The sequence below is a fragment of the Hoplias malabaricus genome, chromosome 4, assembly GCF_029633855.1.
Source record: "Hoplias malabaricus isolate fHopMal1 chromosome 4, fHopMal1.hap1, whole genome shotgun sequence".
Taxonomy (NCBI): Eukaryota; Metazoa; Chordata; class Actinopteri; order Characiformes; family Erythrinidae; genus Hoplias; species Hoplias malabaricus.
Window position 1 is genome coordinate 60971324 of NC_089803.1, and position 23144 is coordinate 60994467.

Consider the following 23144-nt stretch of genomic DNA (forward strand, 5'->3'; position numbering starts at 1 on the left):
GACCAAGTGCTAAACCTATTCAGACTTGGGAAACATTCAAGTTAAGTAGCATTTGTATTAGCTTGCATTTTTTTTTAAACACTGTTTTTTTCCCCCATGTGTTTATGCAGCTGCCCTTAGCGTGGTGAAGGAAGTTGCAAACCATGCCAATGACATCATGAAACAAGGGGTATGACATAACATACCAATATGCATACAGATACTTAACAGTAGCATTATTTACATATTTTGTATTTTTTTCCACCAAACTAGCCTAGCATTATAATTTGCCAAGTAATTATGATAAAAATACAGTTATGCCCTTTTCACACATTCATGGTAATCCAGAAATGTTCCACAGTTTTCCCAGAAGAGTTGTAATATTTGTAATATTGTCCTGGATCTTACTTTGACTTTATCCTTCTTGTGCCCTAGTAAAAACTTTGTGTAAAGTCAGAGTCATTGCATGTGAGAACAGCGTTGGAAAATGTTCTGGAGATTCTCCTGTATACATTGCACAGGCGCTACAGCATGCCTAAAGCACGTGTTTAATTTTCCTGCTGTGAGAGCACACATGATGCAGAAAATCTCCCGCTGTGAGCAGCATTGGTTAATGACCTTTCCGGGACATCTACGGACCCAATACTCCGGAGTGTCTCTAGAAATTGTGTGATAGACGCATTAGGTGTTTTATTTTTATTTTTTTAGATGACAAGAAATTAAGACTCCAGGGATTGTGTACAATCTGTCCAATTTCTTCCAACTCACCTCAGTATTTCTCATTATTTTTTTCAAAAGTTATAACATATTCTTTGCCTATATTTTCTATGCTTGATCCCATTACTGCATAAAATGAATAATAATTTATAAAAATAATAATAACTGAAAATTGGTTTCTCACGTTTCATATTATGAACGAGAAAGAGGGCAGCTTTGGCCTAATGGTTAGAGGACCAGGCTTGATACCAGGTCACTTGTTCGATCCCAGGACCAGCAGGAACATCCATGGCTGGAGTGCCCTTGAGCAAGGCACTGAAACACCCCCAACTGCTCCCCGGGCGCTGCGGATGGCTTCCTGCCACTCTGTGTGTGTGTTCACAGCCCCTATTATTATTCCTTGATATTAATTTACCAAAGGAAAATAATTAATTGAGCCCCTACAACGAATAACAATTTGTCAGCCATTTCTATTTTTTAATAGCACTACATGCTTGTTCAGTTTTGGCAGAAGATTGCTAATGTGGAATACAAATGTGGTTTTTCTTTTCATTTTTTATCTTTCAGGATAATTTTCAGAAGTTGATGCAGGTTCAGTACAGTTTGAATGGTCATCATGAAATTGTGCAACCAGGAAGGGTAAGTGCTGAAAATTACATCATGTATTTATTCTATTATTATTATCACATTTTTTTTAACTAACTTAACTAACAATGGGTTATTTTAATCTCTCTCTCTCTTTTTTTTTTTTTTTAAATAAAGGTGTTCCTTAAAGAGGGCACTCTGATGAAACTGTCCAGGAAAGTCATGCAGCCCAGAATGTTCTTTCTGGTGAGAGTGAAAAGTTGTTTTGTTTATATGAAAATCTGCGTACATGAAGTGTGTATTTATTTTCATACATGTATAAATATTAACTTTTCAGTGTGCATATAAATCTTGTAGTACTTGCAAAGTATAGTGGAAATTCAAAATCAAACGTACTTGTTCAGAATCATGCTTCTTGATAATTACTGTACATGGAAAGATAATTTAAAAATAAATAAATTCTCTCTCTCTATCTATTTCACAATCTCCTCTTGCAGTTTAATGATATCCTGCTGTACACCACTCCAGTACAGTCTGGCCAGTTTAAAGTCAACAGCATACTTTCTCTGGCTGGAATGAAGGTCAGTTCTCCAAAAAAGTCACAAGTGGTTGTTTCTGACATATTAATGTCCATCAGCAACACTTAAGTTATTTGACTGAAAGATTGTTTGGATAAGCTAGGTGTAGAATACTAATTGTAAATCATAATCCTTTTTATGGAAGATATTTGTATATTTTCTTTTCCTATCAAAATTGTGATCAATTATACATTTTTATAAAAAGTCCCTGTCTGTTCAGGAATGTACAGGAATGTTTTGGTGTGTTTCCATCAAGAAATGTTCACATAACAGAGTGGTGTTTCCGAATGTTTTGAAAAGGCAATCATATGTGTGCCTTGTTTTCCCCCAGGTAAGCAAGCCCAGTCAGGAGGCTTATCAGAATGAACTGAACATTGAGAGTGTGGAGCGCTCTTTCATTCTGTCTGCCAGGTGAGAAATGCACACATACACGCACGCGCTCATCTAATTTCCTCTTCGTTTCAGCTAGTCCGGTTCAGTTATTGGACCAGGTGGCAACAGGGCAAGCAAAGATGCCCTGGCATTCTACATCGATGCTTCCTCCCAGTTGGCCATGCCTAATATAATGCCAGTGGGAGGCATCATGGAACCACCCTTCTCACTTGCCTGAACCACCTCAACTGTCTATTCTCAGTATGAAGAAGCAGCTCCTCCCAGATTGAACAGCTCCTCATCCAATGCCAGAGAATGTGCCGAGCAACTCCCAGGCTAAAATTTGTTTTCTCTTGTGTGTTGCTGGGCACATTCTCTGGGATTGATCTCCTCCTTTTGGTCATTACCCAAAGCTTATGACCATTGGTGAGGGTGGGGAAATATATTGGCGTGTAAATTTAGAACATTGTTTTATTGCTCAGCTCCATCTTTATCATGGTTACTATATTATACTTAACATAAATACTCCTGTTTATTAGATGCTGAATATATAGATGCTCCTGATTATTGGATGGATTCTCATTCCCAGTATATTAGGATACATTTTTAAAGGCAGATTGAGAAGTGTGATGCCCTTTTTTTTCTTTTCTAATGAGAACCACCACCCTTGATTGCCAATCCACAGGCACTGTTCCCAATATTCATGTGAATATGAATAATCTTGTTTAGACTGCCCCCAGTAACGAGGGCCTTCAGCAATTCTGGGCAAATCTCATCCACTCTATGGGCCTTGCCACTGCAGAGTTTTCCAGCTACCTCAGTGACTTTGGCAAAGGAAATGGAATCTGACACATCTGGTCCTAACTTCTGCATAGGAGGCATGTCTCTTGGGCTTAGGAGTTGCTCAAAATGCACCTATACCAATACCCGACAGTACCTTGGGTCAAGTTCAGAGTTTTGCCATCCCTGCTGAGCACAGCTTGGCCAGTGTTCCCCTTTCCCTTCCTGGCCTGATCTGGCATACTCCATGGCTTCGTCAAACTTGGCCTCTTCAAAACTGCCTATGTGAACACGACAACATTCATTGTGGACATTATCCAGACTTTATCCTTGTCACTCCCTAGTGAAGTCTAAGTCAACACATGAGAGAACAGAGCAATAAATGTTCTGCATGCACTGCACAGGTGTTGCTCTACGCGTAAAGCACCCGTTTCATCTACCACTGCAAGAGAGTGTCTGACGCAGAACATCATCTTCTGTGAGCTGTATGTACGAAAGACCACTCTGGGACATCTCTGGACCCGATACTCCAGAGTTTATATAGAAATTCTCTGTAGTTCATATGTGAAGGACACACTAGTCCCCAGGTTTCTCAGTCATTGCCAACATAAGCATTGAAGTCTCTCAGCAAATCATTGTGCTGTGCCCAGCTAGGTTGTGACATGATAATGCCCCAATTCAGAAAGTTCATGGATACAGCTATTATAATATAAGCATTAGAAATCATGTCAGTTTGTTTTTTTGTGCTGTGTCTGTGTAGCTCAGCCACAGAGAGAGATGAGTGGCTAGAGGCCATCACCACAGCTATAGAGGACTACACCAGGAAGAAGATCTCTTTCATCTCCAGCCGAAGCCAAGAGGTGTGTGCCTCTCTGTCTAGAGATCTCAGCGTGTGTGTGTTCTTAATTTGTGTTGAATAAGAAATTGTTTTCTATATACATGACCAGTAAACTGCATGCATATGTCATAGAAGCATCACTAAAACATAAGAATCATTAAAGTAGCATAGAAATATGCATGATTATATACATTGCAAATGCTCTCCAAGCCTGTTGGTTTCCTAACCCACATGTTACTCGCATGCTGTGCTTTTTCATTTTGGCAAATTAAGCAGAATAACTAAATTATGCTCTTAATTTTGTAGAAAATGAAAAAGCTGGACATTTGGTTCATCACCTAATAAATGTAAATAGATTATAGATAATAAAACAGTTGCTAAATGATAAATATTGGTTCTGTGAGTGTGATCATAAATTTGTGTGTGTGATCATCATTTTAATTGTGTGTGAGAGTTTATCCAAGTGTGCACTGTTATTCTGCTGTGTGTAGTCTGAAGGTGTGCCTGTTGATGGTCCTCCATTGGGTTCTAAAGCACCAATCTGGATCCCGGATCTCCGCACCACGATGTGTATGATCTGCACCTGTGAATTCACTCTCACATGGAGACGTCATCACTGCCGCGCCTGTGGCAAGGTCAGGGTACAATATTCTACTGAAACAGACTCTGTGTTGCTTCAATAGTGTGGTTTGTCCATAAACATAATTTACATATTTTATTCAGTTACTCCAAACGTAGTTTTCTAATAAATGTTTGATGTCTGGAATTTATTTACTCTCTCAATAAGAAGTCAATACTAATCATTTCAAATTGATTTATACTTAATCTACCTTAAACTCTATCTATTAGCACTGTGGAAACAGCATTCCTAAGTAATTAAACAGTTGCCTCAAACCATATCACATAGCTATTAAACCGATTACGTGTTAACAACATTACTGCACGTAGTTCTCTTTACCATTTCAGACTTTCTACATTTTATATAAGGGGAGAAAATATGCACATTTGATTGTTATCCAAAACATAATTTGTACATATTTTAAAATTTGAGATTAAAGTAAATGTGTTTGACAGGTTGTGTGCCAAGCATGTTCATCAAATAAGTATTACCTGGAGTACCTGAAGAATCAATTAGCCCGAGTGTGTGACCAATGCTATGGCAAACTTCAGCAGAAAGATAAAGGTTTTACTCTCTCTTTTCATTTGTTTAATTCTTTTGCCTGCTGGCATAAGGTATTTATACATAAGGATTTATCATAAATCTATCATAAATCATCTATCCCCTGTCTTCCACCACGCATAGGTGACCAATCCGATGTGTGTGTTTCACCCAGTAGCAGAAGTTCAGGGTCAGCATTCTCCTTCTCTAGAAAACAGAAGAAGATTCCATCAGCACTGAAAGAGGTAAGGTAACCACATAAACCTACATAACCTAAATAAAGGCTTTTTCCAATAGACATGATATAAAGCTTGATTATGTCAATTTACCCTGGGAATGACAACTTGTATCTCTTGAAATGTGCATGTATGTATGTTTATGTAATCTGTCATGTAGGTGTCATGTATCTATTTTGAACAATGATATTCAGTAAGTTGATACATATTAAACATTAATGAGGTTTATTTGCTAATGTTATCACTGCCCAATAATAATGTCATATCAGCCTTATATTGGCCATCATTTTGCTGCATTAGCCTGAATTTCACCAGAATAAGGCTGAATATATTAATATGTTTGAATATTTGATCAGTTAAACTGAAAGGTTCTTGAAAACTGGATGTGAGTTCTGTTGTTCTTTTTTTATTTTTTTGGTACTCTTCTAGGTGTCTGCTAACACTGAAAACTCATCAATGAGTGGATATCTGCACAGATCTAAGGGAAACAAGAAACCATGGAAGAGGCTGTGGTTTGTCATCAAGAATAAAGTCCTCTACACCTACGCTGCTAGTGAGGTATGCTCAATAATGTTGGAAATCATTATATTTAGAGATGTATCAATATTTTGAAATTATGCAGATATTAGATATTTATGTTCTACATATTTGCCAGTGCTGCATGATGGCACAGCAGGTAATATTGCTGTCACACAGCTCCAGGGTCCTGTGGTTGTGGGTTCAAATCCCACCTCTGTGCAATGTCTGTGAGGAGTTTGGTGACTTCTCCCTGTGTCAGAGTGTGTTTCCTCTGGGTGCTCCATTCCCACAGTCCTAAAACACATGTTGGTAGGTGGATTGGCCTTGCAAATGTGTCCATAGGTGCAAGTCTGAGTGTGTTCAATGCCTGTGATAGATGGACTGCCACCCCGTATGCCCCGTGTTCCTGCTTTGCAGCCAGTGATTCTGGGTAGGCTCTAGACCCACCCTGACGCTGAACTTGATAAAGCAGTTACAGATAATAAATTAATTAATTAATTAGTATCTGCTACAAGTGTTACATAAAAATGATAGTTTTTTTATGAAATATGTACTACTACATCTACCTAGGCTAGCATTAGTTGTACAAAAAAATCTGTCATCAAATAATGTTTTTGAACATCGGTTAATAAATGTGCCAGTACTTGTAATATTCTGAGATCATTGTGCATCTAGGTTTTTTTTTTGTTCTTTATATGTTTACATGACTATATTTGGAGCATAATAACCTGTATTGTCTGTTGTCAATCATAAATCAAGGTTTTGTGTGCGTGCTTGTGTTTGTACACACTTAGGATGTTGCAGCATTAGAAAGTCAGCCATTATTGGGATTCTTCTTGAGAGAAGAAAAGTCTGGACCAGCGCAAAAACTGCAGTTTAAACTCTATCACAAAAACACACTCTACTACATCTTCAGAGCAGATGATATCCCCACAGCTCAGAGGTACACAATTACACAAATTAACAAATAACATAATATTTTAACATCTAAGTTTGAAAGTATATTTAATAAATTCTATAGCTTCACAGATTCTTAATTTATAGGAAACTGTAACAATGATTATATTTGATATGTCAAGGATAATGTTGACGCTTCTGTAACCGGGAAAGGCAAACTAGCATATTATTCATTATTTCAAAAGCTCTCTATTTAAAAAAAGTAAAATACTGAATAAAGAATCTTAGAATAGCATTTAGATTATTTCAGTGTAAACTGGTCCTGGGGTTGTGGGTTCAAGCCCTGCTCCAGGTGACTGTCAGTCAGGATTTTGGTGCGTTCTCCCCGTGTCTATGTGGGTTCCCTACAGTTGCTCTGGTTTCCTCCCATGGTCCAAAAACACACGCTGGTAGGTTGACTGGCAACTCAAGTGTCCATAGGTATGTGTGAGTGTGCTTCACCCTGCAAAGGAATTGTGATGTGTTCTCACCTTGCATCTAGTGATTCTGGGTTAGCTCTGGGCCCACCGCAACTTTAAACTGGATAAGAGGTTACAGACAATGAATGAACAGACAGTCTAAACTGTGCAAATTACTACTGAAGATAATACAAATTATTATTGATTATATTGAACACCAACATACGAGTATACTATATTAACCTGACTGTTACTCAGCATTTCCAACACTTAAGTCTTAACCTAACTATACACATACCTGGAGAGAAACTAAACATTAAACTCAAAACCACTTAAGAAATACATTTAAACCACTTAGAAGCAGAATGCTGTTACTTATTGAAATGCATGTATTGTGCTTCTAAGGACTCTGTAGGATTTCGAGTACAGCATGAACTATAGTAAAAATGAACATAAATCTCTGTTTGTTTTTCAGGTGGATTGAGGCATTTCAGGAGGCCATGATTCTTTGACTAATCTGGTGGCTTAATTTAGCATCACTCTTGACTAGAACCTTTCTCTGGCCAACTACATGGGACTGCTGTAAAGTAACATCTGGGACAAAGGAGGCTGGGAGATGTAGTAGTTTTAGTTTTCATAAAACTGTGTTACAAGCATAAATCCATTATTGCAATATATTTGTTAGGGTTATTGTTGCCTCTTCCACATCTTTTGTGATTCTCTCCTCCCACTATGCAGTCAGAACAATTGATTAAATTATTTAGTTGATCAATTGTGGAAGGAACTATTCAATCTCTAGAAATTCCAGACTCTGCACCTTCAGCACAAAAAGCTGGATGTTCATGAATACTGGAGGTTCTTGAACATACCAGTAATGTCCAGTGTAATATTCTTGATGTGAGGGAGTACGGAGAATGTGATGGGAAGGGTCCAATTGAAGGTGTTTTTAGATGCTGGTAACAGATTAAACAAACAGCTCACAATTGTGGTCAAGAGTTAAGTGCGGACATGCACAAGCAAGTCTGATGCAGGGAATGTTTTTGCTGCTTCCAAGATGTTTTTTGGCAGAATCTGTGTCTAAAACCCAATCCTGAGTGACATCCTAAACCAGGGGTGGGCAGTCTTATCCGCCACGTGCCAGTGTGGCTGCTGGATTTTAGTCCATTAAGGCCAGAGCACACCAGATTTCACTCCTTTAATAACTTGGACTCAGTAAAACAACTGATTATGTGACCTCCTGGTTGGTTTCAATAAAAACCAGCAGCCACACTTACCCTTTGCGGATAAGATTGTCTACTCCTGCCTTAAGACCTACAGTTTTCCTCTAAGGTCACACTTTGAGAGCAGTTTACAAATCTGTAGTACAAGAAACCTCAAAGGTGCTTGATTTGGGACAGTGTAATGCAGAGGCCCTAATTTGTGGTGGTACTTCCTGTTTCAGATGTGAAGCACCCATAAAACTGGCTTGTAACTCACTCATTTAAATACTCAAAGTTAACAAAATTCTCTGCTAAAACACAGCTTGCTAATGAGCACAATTACTCCAGTATGAGAAATGGGACATGGACACACAGTTGCGACAAGTGTGCTATTTGGGACTGAGTTTCACATGTCTGCCATGCTATTTGTGGGAGATGTAGGATGCTGCTGTGAAATTAAGTAGTTTTTAACTGTAGGTGCCTTAAAGTCAATAACTCAAATATTGGTAAGAGTAAATGGAAATAAATAGCCTCTAATTAGCATTATCCTTATAGAGTCATGCTAATTGGAATAACAACAAGCTCCCATCCATTGTTAGCTGGGTTAGCATGTTTGGTCGAGCTGGTCCTTGTAAATGGAAAAAGACATTTATAAGAAACTTAATAATTACATTTAGCTTTTTAAAACATGTTTTTTTTCCTCTACGTTTTGTACAAAGGACTCAGTAAAAACATTAAACTATTTTACTGGGAAATAACTGGACATGTGTAAATAATCTGTACATGATAATATAATACAAGATTAATACCAATGTATTTAAAACTGTTCAGGATGTTTAATCTCCACGAATGAATAGAAAGATTTTGTAATTTAACAAAGAATTACAGTTTTCAATGAGCTGACTTAGCACTGTGTAATATCACTTAATACAGGTCATAGCATCTAAAGCTGTGAATAAAATACAGCTCAGTGAAAACTGTTAGCTCTATTATCAGGGAGAAATATAACTTGTTAGTTTTTTTTTTTGTTTTTTTTTTTTTTTTACTGGTCATATCTTTTTGCACCTTGTTTGGGATTATGCCATTTGTCATTAAATGTTCTTTGTGTTAAAAGAACAACTAATGATCACAAAATTGGAGTCTTTACAGTTTTATTCATTTAATCTGTTGGGTGAAAAATATGGTATTGTGTCTGTTGTAATACACAATATATTGTGTCATGGAAAGGTGCTGTTCGGTTGAATGGGACAAAATGCACAAGTGCACTGCACACTGATTTGCCATAGACTTTGATTTTTATCTGCTGTTTTTAGCCACTTGTACCCATTCCAGCTGTTTGAGATTAATTATAGTGAACTGACCAGCTGAAAACACTCCATGTGCTGCTCTCAGCATGTTAAATTTAGATGTCATGTACCAATTGTAATAAATAATTTTTTTCCAGACTGTTGTATGAATTTATTTGTTGTTTAATTTTTGTGTGGAACTAATATAGTTTGTCTGCAAAGCTTTAACTATACCTTAGTTTCCATATCTGAAATGCATTGTACTTTAACAAATTTACAAAAAGAAAAAGGTAATGTCCTTGTCCTACGTCTTTCAAATATAATTTCAGATTTCCATTTTTTTCACTGTTGACAAAAGTTTAAAAAATAAGAAACCTTACTGTGCACAAGAAGCCTTTTAAAATATCTACACTTTCAGGAGAAATATATAGGACTAACATCTGTGCAATTGGGGTATTTTTTATATTATATGCAGAAGTATTACACTTAAATTTAGGAGTAATGTATTCAGGGGTATTATATACATTCAGGAGAAATTTATTTTAGAGTAATCTACACTAGTATTATCTATATGCCTTCAGGAGTACTAGGCCTATGTATATTCAGCATAAACATGTAGAAAATGTGTAAAGAGTATTATATAGGAACAATTTGGGAGAATTTGTACATTCAAGACAATATGCATATACACTCAAGTAATGTGTGTAAATTAAGGAGCATTGTGTGTATTAATTCAGATGTAATGTACATATGTCGTGTTCAAGAGAAGTCCATTCAGTTTTGAGAAGCTGAGCTGTTTCTAGGCATGCGCGCTCTCTCTCCTTGGTGTTGTTTAGATCCAGGTCGCGAACTCTGACCCGATCTGAACTGATTTACCTTTAAAATATAAAACACCAAAACTCTGGGACTGTGGCAGCAAACACAGCAACCCGGTAAGAATTTAAATTTATTTGGCAGTCTCTTTATGCCGGTCTAAGGCGTTTACAGAGACCTGGTTGTAACTGCCGGCCTCCTCCTGCTGCCTTGAGTATTAGCGAGCTAAGCTAATTTTAGCTTCTGCTTCAGAATGCCCGTGTTTTCTGACCTTTTATTTGAGCTGAATAATGAGCAGCTTAATTTAATAACCAGTTGATATTTCCACTGTAATTTTGGTGTCACTTTGCGCTGTCATGGTAATTTAGCGAAGCTATCATCGGCTAACATGCAAGCACGGCTATTTTGTTTAGCTGTTATTGGAGTGTCGTTTGGAGTGAATCGACTCTTTAGACTGATTCTCTGTAGAGTCCTTTTTCTAATGTCAATTTGTATCTTTAGCTTATTTTCTGACATCCCTGCATTAAGATGTGGGGGTAAAGTTAATTAAATGTGTAAATATTAAAATTAAAAAAATAAATAAAAACTGCTTGATAAAATCTGAAATCCACTAAATTTTCTTCTCCCCACTTCTGACTGGACATGGCATTTGATTGAATAATCTGCAAAAACAAGAATGAAATGGAACACTCAGTCAGGTGCACATGAACCTTAGGTACCGTACCATGCAAAGGATTAAGTATCTACTAGCAGAGATATAAAGCCCTGAGTGCACCCACTTTTAAAAAGAAAAAACAACACTATTACTGAATGTTTTTTCCGGAGCCGAACGAGTCGGCTCTTACATGTGAACCGAGTCACTAAATCTGATTCACAATAGCTTAGCTAGGCAAAATTAAACAAAAATGTATTTATAGCTCAGTTAAATATATCAGCCAACCAACAAAAAATATAGCAGCATTTTTTAAGTTTCGATAAATCATTTAAACAGTAGCTGTGTCTTAATCTGATATTACCAGCATGATTTAATGTAACTAATGACTGTTTGCTAACTGCAGCAGTAGATACAGGACCAAACTATACCACAAGATAAGTTTATTGTCGTTGAGTTAAACGATTTACGTAACGATGAATCTGCAACATACTTGTTTTAACATGTCATGTTTGTTTGCTTGTTATTCAGTTTCACGAGGCTAAAATTGGCTTCGTATTCGCCAGCTGCTTGTTTTAATCTTCCGGTCCACCTTAAATGAATATGTAGTGGCGAAGTATTTAAGGTAGAACGGAAAATTCGAAAAATATGCCAAATTACAGTGTCATGTTTGTTTAACCCTTCAATGTTGACCTTTCACCCAACACAAACTTTCTTTAATGTATATTGGAAATCTACAATTTGACATGGCTTTTATAAATCCCTTTGCTCTATCTAACTCACGTTTAAGAAGCAAAATAATTTATACGTTTTTATGTATAAGTATGAAGTCTAATTAGCCATGCTAATAAAGCTAGCACAACATAGAGCTGAAAGCAAAGAAATCTGGTGGTCGTCTAGTTTTAGATCTCGTTTCATTCGCTCTGCCTACTTCATGAAGGAATGTGCCTTTGTCAACTGTTAATAAAAATATTATTAGGGATCTGCAGCCATTATTAACATTAGTAATAGATATATTTATGAAATGTATTTAGGGAATGAATGTACACCAAAACACAAGACATCATTGGGCTAGTAATTTTAATATTTTAAGACTATTTTAAGTGGTATATATTCTGTGTTCACACCCATTCTATGGAGAGAGATTAGTCTCAAAATACCTAACAAATGCGTAAATGTTAATCCACAAATAAAACACAAGTCACATATGTTTCACTATTCACAAATGAATACATCCCAATCTGTGTCTCACGGTCTGCAATTTGTACAAATACAGTTACATTCATAAATACATGTTTTTGGTTTTCATAGATATCACAATTCTATGCGAAAATAAATACATCTGTATAAATTTACATTGCAGTCTTAGTCTCTTACATTAAGTCTCGAATTTAAAATGTATTTGTAATCTGTAGAATCTGCATTTGTGTATCAAGTCACTCACGTATTTTCCGTGACGTGCATTTGTTCATTTCCTCTCGCGGGTTTTTGGATTTTGAGACTTTCCTTTCGCATTTCACCCGATCCAAATACAAATGCAGCCTAATCCACTAATGTGGCCAGCAGGCGAACAAGCTACCGCTGGCTGGCACTGTTGTTTTCTCAAGTGTCTCAGGACTGACCTGTTGCTCTCAGGGCCGCAGCAAAACAACCCCCTGTAGGCGGGACTATGACTGCTGATTGGCTAAATAAAAGTAATGACCAATGAGAATCGCATATTCTGTTGCGGAGCTGTGGGGTATCTGCCCCTCCCTCCGGCTGAGGGAGAGCGTCTGTCTGAAACAAATCACCCGTTTTAACAATCCAATTCAGGGTCACGGTGGGTCCAGAGCCTACCTGGAATCATTCGGCGCAAGGCGGGAATACACCCTGGAGGGAGCGCCAGTCCTTCGCAGAGCAACACACACCTACGGTCACTTTTGAGTCACCAATCCACCTACCAACGTGTGTTTTTGGACTGTGGGAGGAAACCTACGCGGACACGGGGAGAACACACCAACTCCTCACAGACAGTCACCCGGAGTGGGTGGCTGCGCTACCGTGCCATCCAATCTCAAAATTATGAAACATATCAGTCCAAAAAGCAACACGGTTTTAGTCCAAATATGGGATGATTTTAACGTATTTTATTTGACAAATCAGGCTGCATTTGCATTTGGATCGGGTGAAATGCGAAAGGAAAGTCTCAAAATCCAAAAACCCGTGAGAGGAAATGAACAAATGCACGTCACGAACATTAATAGGAGTAAACCAGGGCGTCATAACTAATTATTTGTTATAACGTTTTTGTTTGTGTGTATCTAATCAGTTTTTTGTATGTGTTAGGTGTGTGGAAGTGTGTGAATGTGTGTGTCTCATGGGGTGTCATATTTGAGCCAAAGAAGGGTGGGATTGGTACCATGGCAGGAGAGAGTCCCAGAATTCAACTCGTGTCAGCAGATGGAGGCCTACAGGTAGTAATTAGAAATACATATCAATAATTTCAATTAAATTCATTTCCTAACATATAGATTAATACTGATTGGGTGCTAACGTGTGTGTATATATGCATGTGTGCATTAGATTGTTACAGGTCAGCAGTTGGGACAAAAGGTACAGATAGTTACAGCATATGACCAGGCAGGGACTGGCAAACAACAATTTATATTAACCAACGTAGATTACCCCAACCAGGACAAACTGCTCCTGAAACATGAATCATCACCTGGGAAAGTCATTCTCACATCTTCTGATGGCTCAGCTGTCAATCAACTGCTCTTAACATCACCTGAATTGGCAGGTCAGCAAATACAGGTAAGACACAAACACACAGAATTAGAAAAGCATTCATCATGATTATTTATATATTTCAATCGGCTTAAAATGTTTATACAAATGCTAATTCGTTTTATCATTTACTTGCTTTTGTGTAAACATTTTGTTACAACAAGGACTGATTCAAAATCACTTGGAATACTTTAGTTATCCTCATTATATTAACTTGTGTTATCGACTGATCTTACCATAGATTTGAATTGTCCTGTCTCTGTGGGTGTATATGATGTCCTACATCTCTTGTATCACTCAGGACAACACTTAACAATGCTTAACTTAGTGAAATAGAATTAGTGTTATTCAAGCATGTTGACGTCTATAATAATAATTCTGTAGTGACAGTAACCGATTTAAAGGGGCTTAGAGGAAAATTGCAAAACTGATTTTGTAGCATTATATAATGTGGAAGTGGAAGTCTATCTATATTCAGCATGAAATTTAAGAAAATATCTTCTATAAAGTCAACATTTCTAAGATTTAAGGATTTTTACTACTGTATTTATCAGTTACATTGGAGACTTCCATTTAGGACATAAATTTATCAGATTCATTTATTGATTTATTTATTTCCTCCATAGGAACACATTTTTATTGATGTTATTACCTGGCAAAAACCTTGACATGTTCTTTTTATGTTTATTGTATGAGGTAAAATAGGTGAATGCATATGCCAACATAATATTGTGTGTTTGTTAATTTGTCGCTTTGTTTATTTTTTTCTTAGTTTGTAACAGAGAGCACAGAACAAAGCTCAATTAAACCTGTTGTAGAGTATTGCGTCGTGTGTGGTGACAAGGCATCGGGTAAGTGGCAAAAAACCCCACAGTGCATCTCATACTAAAGTTTAAAGTCACACTCAAACTGAACAAAAACTCCAATTAACATACATGTAAAGATATCAGTTTAAATGTTTTAATTTGGTGTAGGTCATAACTAATAGAAATAGAAAGTTACTATTTATTTAATTTTATTGTACTTTATAAGCATGTAACAAATACCATACACTGTTTTATAGATTCTGAGTACTGCCAAAATAAAATCTATTGCTGTGTAACACAAGCCATATTTATGCAGACGTATACCAACCTGCACTCGAGCTCATGAAGCCAAAAGTTTCTCAAATGACAGCACAGTTTGCACAAATATGAAACTTGGTGTGCTTAAGAATCCTTGGTTATTGAGTGGCTCATTCATTTAAAATACCTGTTTCTCTGTTGCAGGTCGTCACTATGGTGCAGTGAGCTGTGAGGGATGTAAAGGCTTCTTCAAGCGGAGCATCAGGAAGAATCTTGTTTACACATGCCGTGGCACTGGGGAGTGTGTGATCAATAAACACCACCGCAACCGCTGCCAATACTGCAGGCTGCAGCGATGCATGGCACTTGGCATGAAACAGGACTGTGAGTCTAGCACACATAAATAATGGGACTGCAGCTATGGGTGCTATAGTGTAGTGAGTAGCACTTAAGTTTCCCTATACAATCTTCCTAAAATTAACTTAACCATCCTCTTGACAAAACTTAACAAAAAAACACTATTTGAACATGCATACAAAGAATGTCTTCTGTTGCAAGTAATGCATACTGTAGTATACATTATATATATATTACTTGCTATTACAGAATTAATGTCAGAATTAATCATGAGATGAATGTGCCTTTGCACTTACACTTTTTTTTAAAAGGGATCTCTCTCTCATTCTTTCACTTACCCATGCAATCACACTCTTGAGCTTCAGATTTCTGCTACACTTATAGATTTTCCAGTGTTACTACTTTGATATTGTATTCTTTTATTTTTTTTTTTTTTGATAAAGTGAAAATTTTGCAAGCCTTTATCTCTGTCAGCTGTGCAGTGTGAGAGGAAGCCAATGGAGGTGTCGAGGGAGAAGCCAGCTAACTGTGCTCCATCCATTGAAAAGATATATATTCGCAAGAATCTCTGCAGCCCTCTTGCAGCCATGCCTACCTTTGTCAGTGACAAAGAGACAGCTAGGTATGTGTCTTAAATTGGGCATAGGCATTTCAGGAAATTATGAAGCCTAAAATAGGAAAAAAATATTCTAACCATAGATCCTGTCCAATTTTTGTGTACTGCTGTCCACAGGTCTGCAAGTCTTTTAGATACTAACATGCTTCTGAATATCCAGCAGTCTCTCTCTAAACTAGACAACACAATCTTCATACCCTCTTCACCTGACCAGGTAGCACACAATGCAATCCTAACTAAAACGATAGGAATCCATATATATTTTTAAATACAACCCCAAATATAAATAAATACAATACAATGATTTGCCAATCTTTTTCAACTTATATTCAATTGAATACACAAAGAAAAGATATTTAATGTTCAAACGGATACTTTATAATAAATATTATTTATTTATTTTGCAAATATTCACTCATTTTGAATTTGAGGCCTGCAACACTTTTCAAAAGAGTTGGGACACGGTCATGTTTACCACTGTTTTACATCACCTTTCCTTTTAACAACACTTAATAAGCGTTTGGCAACTGAGGACACTAATTGTTTAAGCTTTGCAGGTGGAATTCTTTCCCATTCTTGCTTGATGGACAAATTAAGTTGCTCAACAGTCCGGGGTCTCCGTTGATATATTTTGCTCTTTATAATGTGCCACACATTTTCAATGGAAGACAGGTCTGGACTACAGGCAAGCCAGTCTAGTACCTGCACTCTTACTAAGATGCCACACTGTTGTAACACCTACAAAATGTGGCTTTTCACTGTCTTGCTTAAAATACCAGGGACATCCCTGAAAAAGATGTTGCTTAGATGGCAGTATATGTTGTGCCAAAACCTGTATGTACTTTTCAGTATTAATGGTGCCTTCACAGATGTGCAAGTTACCCATGCCATGGGCACTAACACACCCCATACCATCAGAAATGCTGACTTTTGAACTTTGCGCTGATAAAAATCCGGACAGTCCTTTTCCTCTTTGGCCCGGAGGACTCGACGTCCATGATTTCCAAAAACAATTTGAAATGTGGCTTCCTCAGACCACATTACACTTTTCCACTATGCGTCAGTCCATCTCAAATGAGCTCAGGCCCAGAGAAGCCGGCAGCGTTTCTGGGTGTTGTTGATATATGGCTTTCACTTTGCATAGTTTTGCATGAAGTTTTAACTTGTAGATGGAGCGACAAACTTTGTTCACTGACAACGGTTTTCTGAAATGTTCCTGAACCCATGTGGTAATATCCATTACAGAATGAGGTCAGTTTTTAATACAATGCCACCTGAGGGATCGAAGGTCATGGGCATTCAATGTTGGTTTTCTGCCTTGCCACTTGCTTACAGAGATTTCTCCAAATTACCTGAATTTTTTTGATGATATTATGGACTGTAGATGATGAAATCCACAAATTCCTTCAATTGTACATTCAGAAATGTTGTTTTTAAACTGTTGGACGTTTTGCTCACACAGTGGTTCACAAAGTGAATGTCCTTGCTTGTGAAAGACTGAGCCCTTCGGAGATGCTCCCTTTATACGCAATCTTGACACCCAACGTTTTCCACTTAACTTGTTCACCTGTGGAATGTTCCAAACAGCTGTTTTTTTGAGCATTCCTGAACTTTCCCAGTCTTTTGTTGCCCCTGTCCCATCTCTTTTGGAACATGTTGCACGCCTCCAATTCAAAATGAGTGAATATGAATCAATGAAAATGATTTGCAAATCATTGTATTGTGTTTTTATTTGTTTTACACAATGTCTCAACTTCATTGGAATTGGGGTTGTAGACTAATATGGTTTGTTGGAATTTTTTGGACAATATTTCATTTTTGTGGAGTGTTATTTTTAGCAAGAATTGTCTTCACCTTAAAGTACCATTCTTTGTTATTTATGGAACATTTTCTGTGTCTTGGCAGAATGATGCCTGTCAAGGCGATCTGAGCACGCTAGCGAATGTGGTCACGTCTCTTGCTCATATAAACAAGTGCCGAGAAGTGACAGACAGCAGCACTGACCTATCAGGAATGGAGACCATGAGCAACGAAGACAGCTCAATGACTGATGTCCAACCAGACGAGCTGAACTCTAGTGAGATCACTCAGTAAGTAAAAAGATACCTCTATTCTGACCATACAGTGTTTGCGAACAAAACTTAATGTCAAAAAGAACTTAAAGTGAACATATGTTTAAAAATATTATTATATTAAAATATAAAATATAGCATTAATAATTATTTTCTTGAAAGCTAATTTTAAAATTCAGTACAGTAACTTGTGTGTTTTAAAAATAAGAACCGAAAATAATATTAAAATGCTCTTGGGGTAGTGGGATGTGATTATCTTGGGATTTGAGCTGAATCTTATGTTATATTTCTTCAATGATTAAAAGTTGAGATTGGTTCTAAATAAACCCTGGAGCATGGTTTAATATTAACCCTTTTTGTGAAAATGTATGCTTTATTTATAAATTGGTGCAGGGCCTTTGACTCATTGACCAAGGTGCTGCACCCGGAGGAGGCTGGTGAAGATGCTGTCCAGGGAAGTGTATCTGAGGATCAAAGTCCTACCCTGCTGGAGCTGGATGGACCACTGCTGTCTGAGGTGCATGTGCCCTTCAAGGTAACAGCCCACTTTTGGTCTACTAATTGTTTCACATTTAACAAACAATGAATCTGGAGTACATATGGGAATATAACATGATATAGAAGTATAACATGATATAGATCCCAGTATACACAGTCAAAACAGAATAAAATATCATGTGTGATGGCAACCCATTCTTGCCTGATCAGTGCTTGGAGTTGATCAGAGTTTCTGGGTTTTTGTTTGTCCACCCTCTTGTTGACGACTGACCACAGGTTCTCAATGGGACTTAGATCTGAGGAGTTTCCTGGCCATGGACACAAGATTTCAATATTTTGTTCACCGAGCCACTTGGTTATCACTTTTGCCTTGTGACATGGTGCTCCATCATGTTGGAAAAACCATTGTTAATCTCCAAATTGCTCCTGGATCGTTGGGAGAAGTTACATTTGCAGGATATTTTGATAACATTTCTTATTCATTACAGTGTTCTTAGGCAAAATTTTGAGAGAACCCACTCCCCAGTATGCTTCACTGTTGGCATAAAACAGGACTCATGTTAGCGCTCACTTTTTCTTCTCTGGACATTCATTTTTCTAGATGTCCCAAACAGTCTGAAGGGGGCTTCATCAGAGAAAATAACTTTAACCCAGTCCAATCCTTTGCTACCCTTCTTGACACCAAGCCTTCTTCCAAAAGCCTTCGTCTCTCTGTGCATTCAGATGCACTCACACCTGCTCTCTGCCATTCCTGAGCAAGCTTTGCACTGGTGGTGACTTGATCTTGTAGCTACATCCTCTTTAGGAGACGGTCCTGACATTTACTTGACTTTCTTGGGCACCCTGGAGCCTTCTTCACTGCAGTTGAACCACTCTCCTCCAATGGTCGATTGGGGTGCTATCTTACAAGCAGCAATGTCCTTGCCTGTGAAACCCTTTTGAATTAATGCAATGATGACTGCATGTGTTTCCGTGGCGGTAACCATGGTTGACAGAAGAAAATTTAAAAGCACCCCTACCCTTTAAAGCAACCTGTCTGGTATCATAATCAGCATGATAGAGTGATATCAATTGTCTTGTCCTCATTAACCTTTTCTCCTGAGTTAATGAGATCATCACTAACCTGATTTTAGCAGGTCATTTTGGAAGGCTGGAATGCAGTAATTTTAGTGATAAGATTATTTTCATGACAGGGAATGACTTTACAAATAATTGCAATTCATCTAATCTCTATTCACAATCTAGAGTTAATATAAATTGCCACTATAGAAACTGAGGCAAAAAACTAAACAACTGTACTATGACCATCTCCTTGTTTCTACACTCACTGTCCATAAAGGTACACTTTGTAGTTCTACAATTACCGAATGTAATCCATCAGCTGCTCTGCATGCATTTCCCTCTCTCACCCTGTTCTTCAATGGTCAGGACCAGCAAAGGGAAGTTGTGAGTTGGGTGGTGGATCATTCTCCAAAACTGATAAACAAATAAAAATATTGGCTTAATGATCTCTCCAGGCAGTTACTTGTTATTACTCAGTTAATACAGAATTTTTAAATAGACGTATTTGTATGATAATGTTTCATATAAACAGAGAAAATCAAATGACATTGTACTTTTTTTTTCAACCCCCAATCCTTCTGAACAATTCCAAAACATATAATACATATATTATACATATATTTCTATTAAATGAGTGTAGCTTAATTGGTGTTAGATATGTTCTGTGTAATATATTAGAATGAATTTGTCTGTGCTTCGTAGAGATTAGCAGCGTCTGCATCATTTCCATAACCTCCTACCCTATATCTGAAGGCTGATATACACTTTAGATCCTTCTCCCATTTTTTCTTATGAAACATGGGGTCATGTATCAGGGAATTCAATTTATGCAAAATTTAGAAATAGTTTATTTTGCATTATACATGCTGTATTTGTTGTGCTCGTCCTGATTAATGTTATTGATACTCTGTTCTTGTTTTATCGTTAAACAAGACTGTTGTAGTCATCTGTACTACGAAAACAACTGTTCAGTGTTTTCGTAGTACTGATGATGTTCATGATATTCTCTATGTATCACACATGATAAGTGCGCTGTAACATGCTTTATCACATGAAATAAAACGTAACAAAAATGTAATATTAATTTTGAAAACACCTAACAAGGATTAAAAAGGTTAATGTAAATATCTGTGTGTTTATGTTTATATTTGTAGTTGATGATGCCTTTACCCATGCCGGAATTTCTGAATTTGAACTACATCTGTGAGTCAGCTTCTCGTCTGCTGTTTCTCTCCATGCATTGGGCACGCTCCATACCTGCCTTCCAGGCCCTCGGGTGAGTGGATACAGGTGTTTGTTGGTGTTGTCCATTTTCTGTGCTTTCACTTTAGTTGATTTGTAAATACTGTCTTTCTTTTCTCCTTTATCTTCCTACATTTGCTTATATATATCTGTCTGTCTCTCTCTCTAGGCCAGAGAATGGAATCACCCTCATAAAGGCTTCATGGAATGAGCTGTTTGCTTTGGGCCTTGCTCAATGTGCTCAAGTCATGAATGTGGAGACTATTCTCACAGCCATTGTCAGCCATCTCCAAAGCAGTTTGGAGGAAGGTAGGACATGTTTCACGGCTTTCCTAAATGTTTTATTTCCGAACATCTAACATGCTACATGCAGTGGGCTGGTGATAACTGAAACAGAGCAACATTATAAAGATGCATTGCAATAGAAATATGAAATATTCTGTGTTTTTGTATCTGTCTAATAGAAAAACTATCTGCTGAGCGAGTAAAACAAGTGATGGAGCATATCTGGCGAATGCAGGAGTTTTGTAACAGCATGAATCGTGTGAACCCTGATGCCTATGAGTACGCCTACCTCAAAGCCACAGTCCTCTTTAGCCCAGGTAAAGAAGTGTTTGGGTAAAACAAGGAGAGACAAGAGGAAGTAAGGATGCAGTTCAGCTTTTGTGTGTGTGTCTGTGTGTGCTGGTGTTATAGATTATGCTGGAGTGAACAGCACTCTCCAGATCGAGAGGTTTCAGGAAAAAGCTTACATGGAACTACAGGACTATGTCAGCAAGGTATACCCTGAGGACACTTATCGGTAAGACACTACAACCAGTCCTCTATTTTTGTTTTCAAAAATGTACGGATTGTAGTTTTCTATTAAAACAGATTTGAACATTAAAATGACAAAGTTATAAAATGTTGATAATTAGTAAAAAAAAAAAACACCTAGAAAACTATAGCTATGTTCTTGGGATATTCTGAAAGAGTGTTAGAAAGAACCTTCCAAAATATTATTTGGTTTCCATTACAGAAAATATGCCTTGAGTATCTTTGGCTGTTGTATCTGCAGAAGGTGGCAACCTTGAGTGAAAATTTTTTATTCATTTTTGTGAACAGGGCTCCTGAATTTCTTTGATAGTTTCAATTCTTCATTTGTTCTAAGTTTTAAGAATTTATTATTTTAGATGTCAAAAATATCAATAATGACTCTAAATAGTGTTGTTTTAAAACGTTTGATATATACTGTATATATAATCTATAGAAATAACTTTGTAAATGTAGAGACTTTTAAGATATTACATAAGATATCTAACTTTCTCTCTCTCTCCTTCTTAGTTTATCAAAGCTATTGCTCCGTTTGCCGGCACTACGCCTTATGAGTGCCGCTGTGACCGAGGAGCTGTTTTTTGCTGGGCTCATCGGGAACGTCCAAATTGACAGCATTATTCCTTATATTTTGAAAATGGACTCCACTGACTATAACAGCCAATCTGTCAGCGCTACAGAGTGACCCTAACCCCCCATACAATTAATAGCAGCCCCCAAGCTATAGCCACCAAGGTTCATTACATCACTTCCTGGATGGGGGCTGTTTTTGACTCTTGGGAAAAAAAAAATCTAAGTGCCAGTGAGCATGCAAATAAACTTCAGAGACTGACAAAGGATGTTGTAACTCTAAACTCAAAAAACAGTTCCCACTTTGACAAACCATCTAAGGGTTCATTCATGAACTTTTCCTTTCTAGTTAGGGCTGAATTTTTTATTTTATATTTGTATTGGATGATGGATATTGTGAACCACAGTTTTCAGTTTTACAGCATTCCCACCCCTCATGACATTTAAAGGAAGGATATGTAAAATCAACAAAGGATTACAGGATGTTTTTTGCTCATGGCTTAAAAAGCAATGCCTGGTTTGCATTCTAGAGCACGGCCTCTTTGATGTATGTTCATGGATGGTGTAAATAAATGCCAACTCTCACTGAGAGGACCTTAAATCATTTTGTAGTTTGTGTTTTTCATTTTTACTATAAGGGAAATGTCATGGTCACCTCATCAACCTTTTTGCTGTATGATGCCAAAAACAATATTGTTGACATCATGAACAATATGAACTTCAAGAAAGGTTGCAGGGCTTTAGATGCCATTTGGGATAAAACTGCTGTCCGGTGCTGGTCATAAAATTAGAATATCATGAAAAAACTGTATTTCCATCAAAAATGAAAATTGTATATTATACTCATTCATTACACACAGACTGGTATATTTCAAGTGTTTATTTCTTTTAATTTGACGATTGAAATCATTTTCATTAAATGCCCCTGAACTGGACAGTGGAGGACAAAACAGTGGTTATGATACTGTATGGGGTTGAAAGAGTGCTGGGAACGGACTGATTAAATATTGAGCAGG

General features: G+C 37.3%; 2 protein-coding genes and 1 long non-coding RNA gene across 3 annotated transcripts in view; 2 read left to right on the forward strand and 1 right to left on the reverse strand.

Annotated features, from left to right (window-relative positions):
• The window catches only part of fgd6 (FYVE, RhoGEF and PH domain containing 6), a 30335-nt gene extending 20606 nt beyond the window's left edge, over positions 1 to 9729 (forward strand). Inside the window, exons 10-21 of the mRNA XM_066667067.1 lie at positions 111 to 169; positions 1264 to 1335; positions 1459 to 1527; positions 1779 to 1862; positions 2191 to 2270; positions 3772 to 3871; positions 4341 to 4484; positions 4924 to 5032; positions 5153 to 5253; positions 5674 to 5802; positions 6558 to 6706; positions 7594 to 9729. Of these exons, the coding sequence (XP_066523164.1) occupies positions 111 to 169; positions 1264 to 1335; positions 1459 to 1527; positions 1779 to 1862; positions 2191 to 2270; positions 3772 to 3871; positions 4341 to 4484; positions 4924 to 5032; positions 5153 to 5253; positions 5674 to 5802; positions 6558 to 6706; positions 7594 to 7630 (1133 nt within the window). The 3' untranslated portion in view covers positions 7631 to 9729. The remainder of the gene's footprint in view (positions 1 to 110; positions 170 to 1263; positions 1336 to 1458; positions 1528 to 1778; positions 1863 to 2190; positions 2271 to 3771; positions 3872 to 4340; positions 4485 to 4923; positions 5033 to 5152; positions 5254 to 5673; positions 5803 to 6557; positions 6707 to 7593) is intronic.
• Positions 5029 to 12667, reverse strand: LOC136693857 (uncharacterized). Its single transcript, XR_010802120.1, has 3 exons — positions 12513 to 12667; positions 7191 to 7239; positions 5029 to 5215 (listed from the first exon to the last, which is right to left on the reverse strand). It is a non-coding gene; the product is annotated as an uncharacterized lncRNA (long non-coding RNA).
• On the forward strand, positions 10398 to 22721 carry nr2c1 (nuclear receptor subfamily 2, group C, member 1). The gene is made up of 14 exons (XM_066667069.1): positions 10398 to 10535; positions 13394 to 13521; positions 13631 to 13861; positions 14607 to 14685; positions 15103 to 15282; positions 15730 to 15877; positions 15989 to 16085; positions 17777 to 17961; positions 18337 to 18478; positions 20658 to 20779; positions 20915 to 21054; positions 21210 to 21347; positions 21442 to 21547; positions 22069 to 22721. Exons 2-14 carry the CDS (start codon positions 13468 to 13470, stop codon positions 22241 to 22243), a joined length of 1797 nt encoding a protein of 598 aa, XP_066523166.1. The 5' UTR covers positions 10398 to 10535; positions 13394 to 13467; the 3' UTR covers positions 22244 to 22721.
• Positions 22722 to 23144: the final 423 nt, after the last annotated feature.

What these genes read in the sequence shown, in the direction of transcription:
- nr2c1 (XM_066667069.1), top strand. Translation starts at nt 13,468, where the DNA reads ATGGCAGGAGAGAGTCCCAGAATTCAACTCGTGTCAGCAGATGGAGGC. An exon ending in TACCCTCTTCACCTGACCAG is followed by an intron (nt 16,086 to 17,776) that starts GTAGCACACAAT and finishes GTGTCTTGGCAG; the next exon opens with AATGATGCCTGTCAAGGCGA. An exon ending in TACCCTGAGGACACTTATCG is followed by an intron (nt 21,548 to 22,068) that starts GTAAGACACTAC and finishes TCTCCTTCTTAG; the next exon opens with TTTATCAAAGCTATTGCTCC.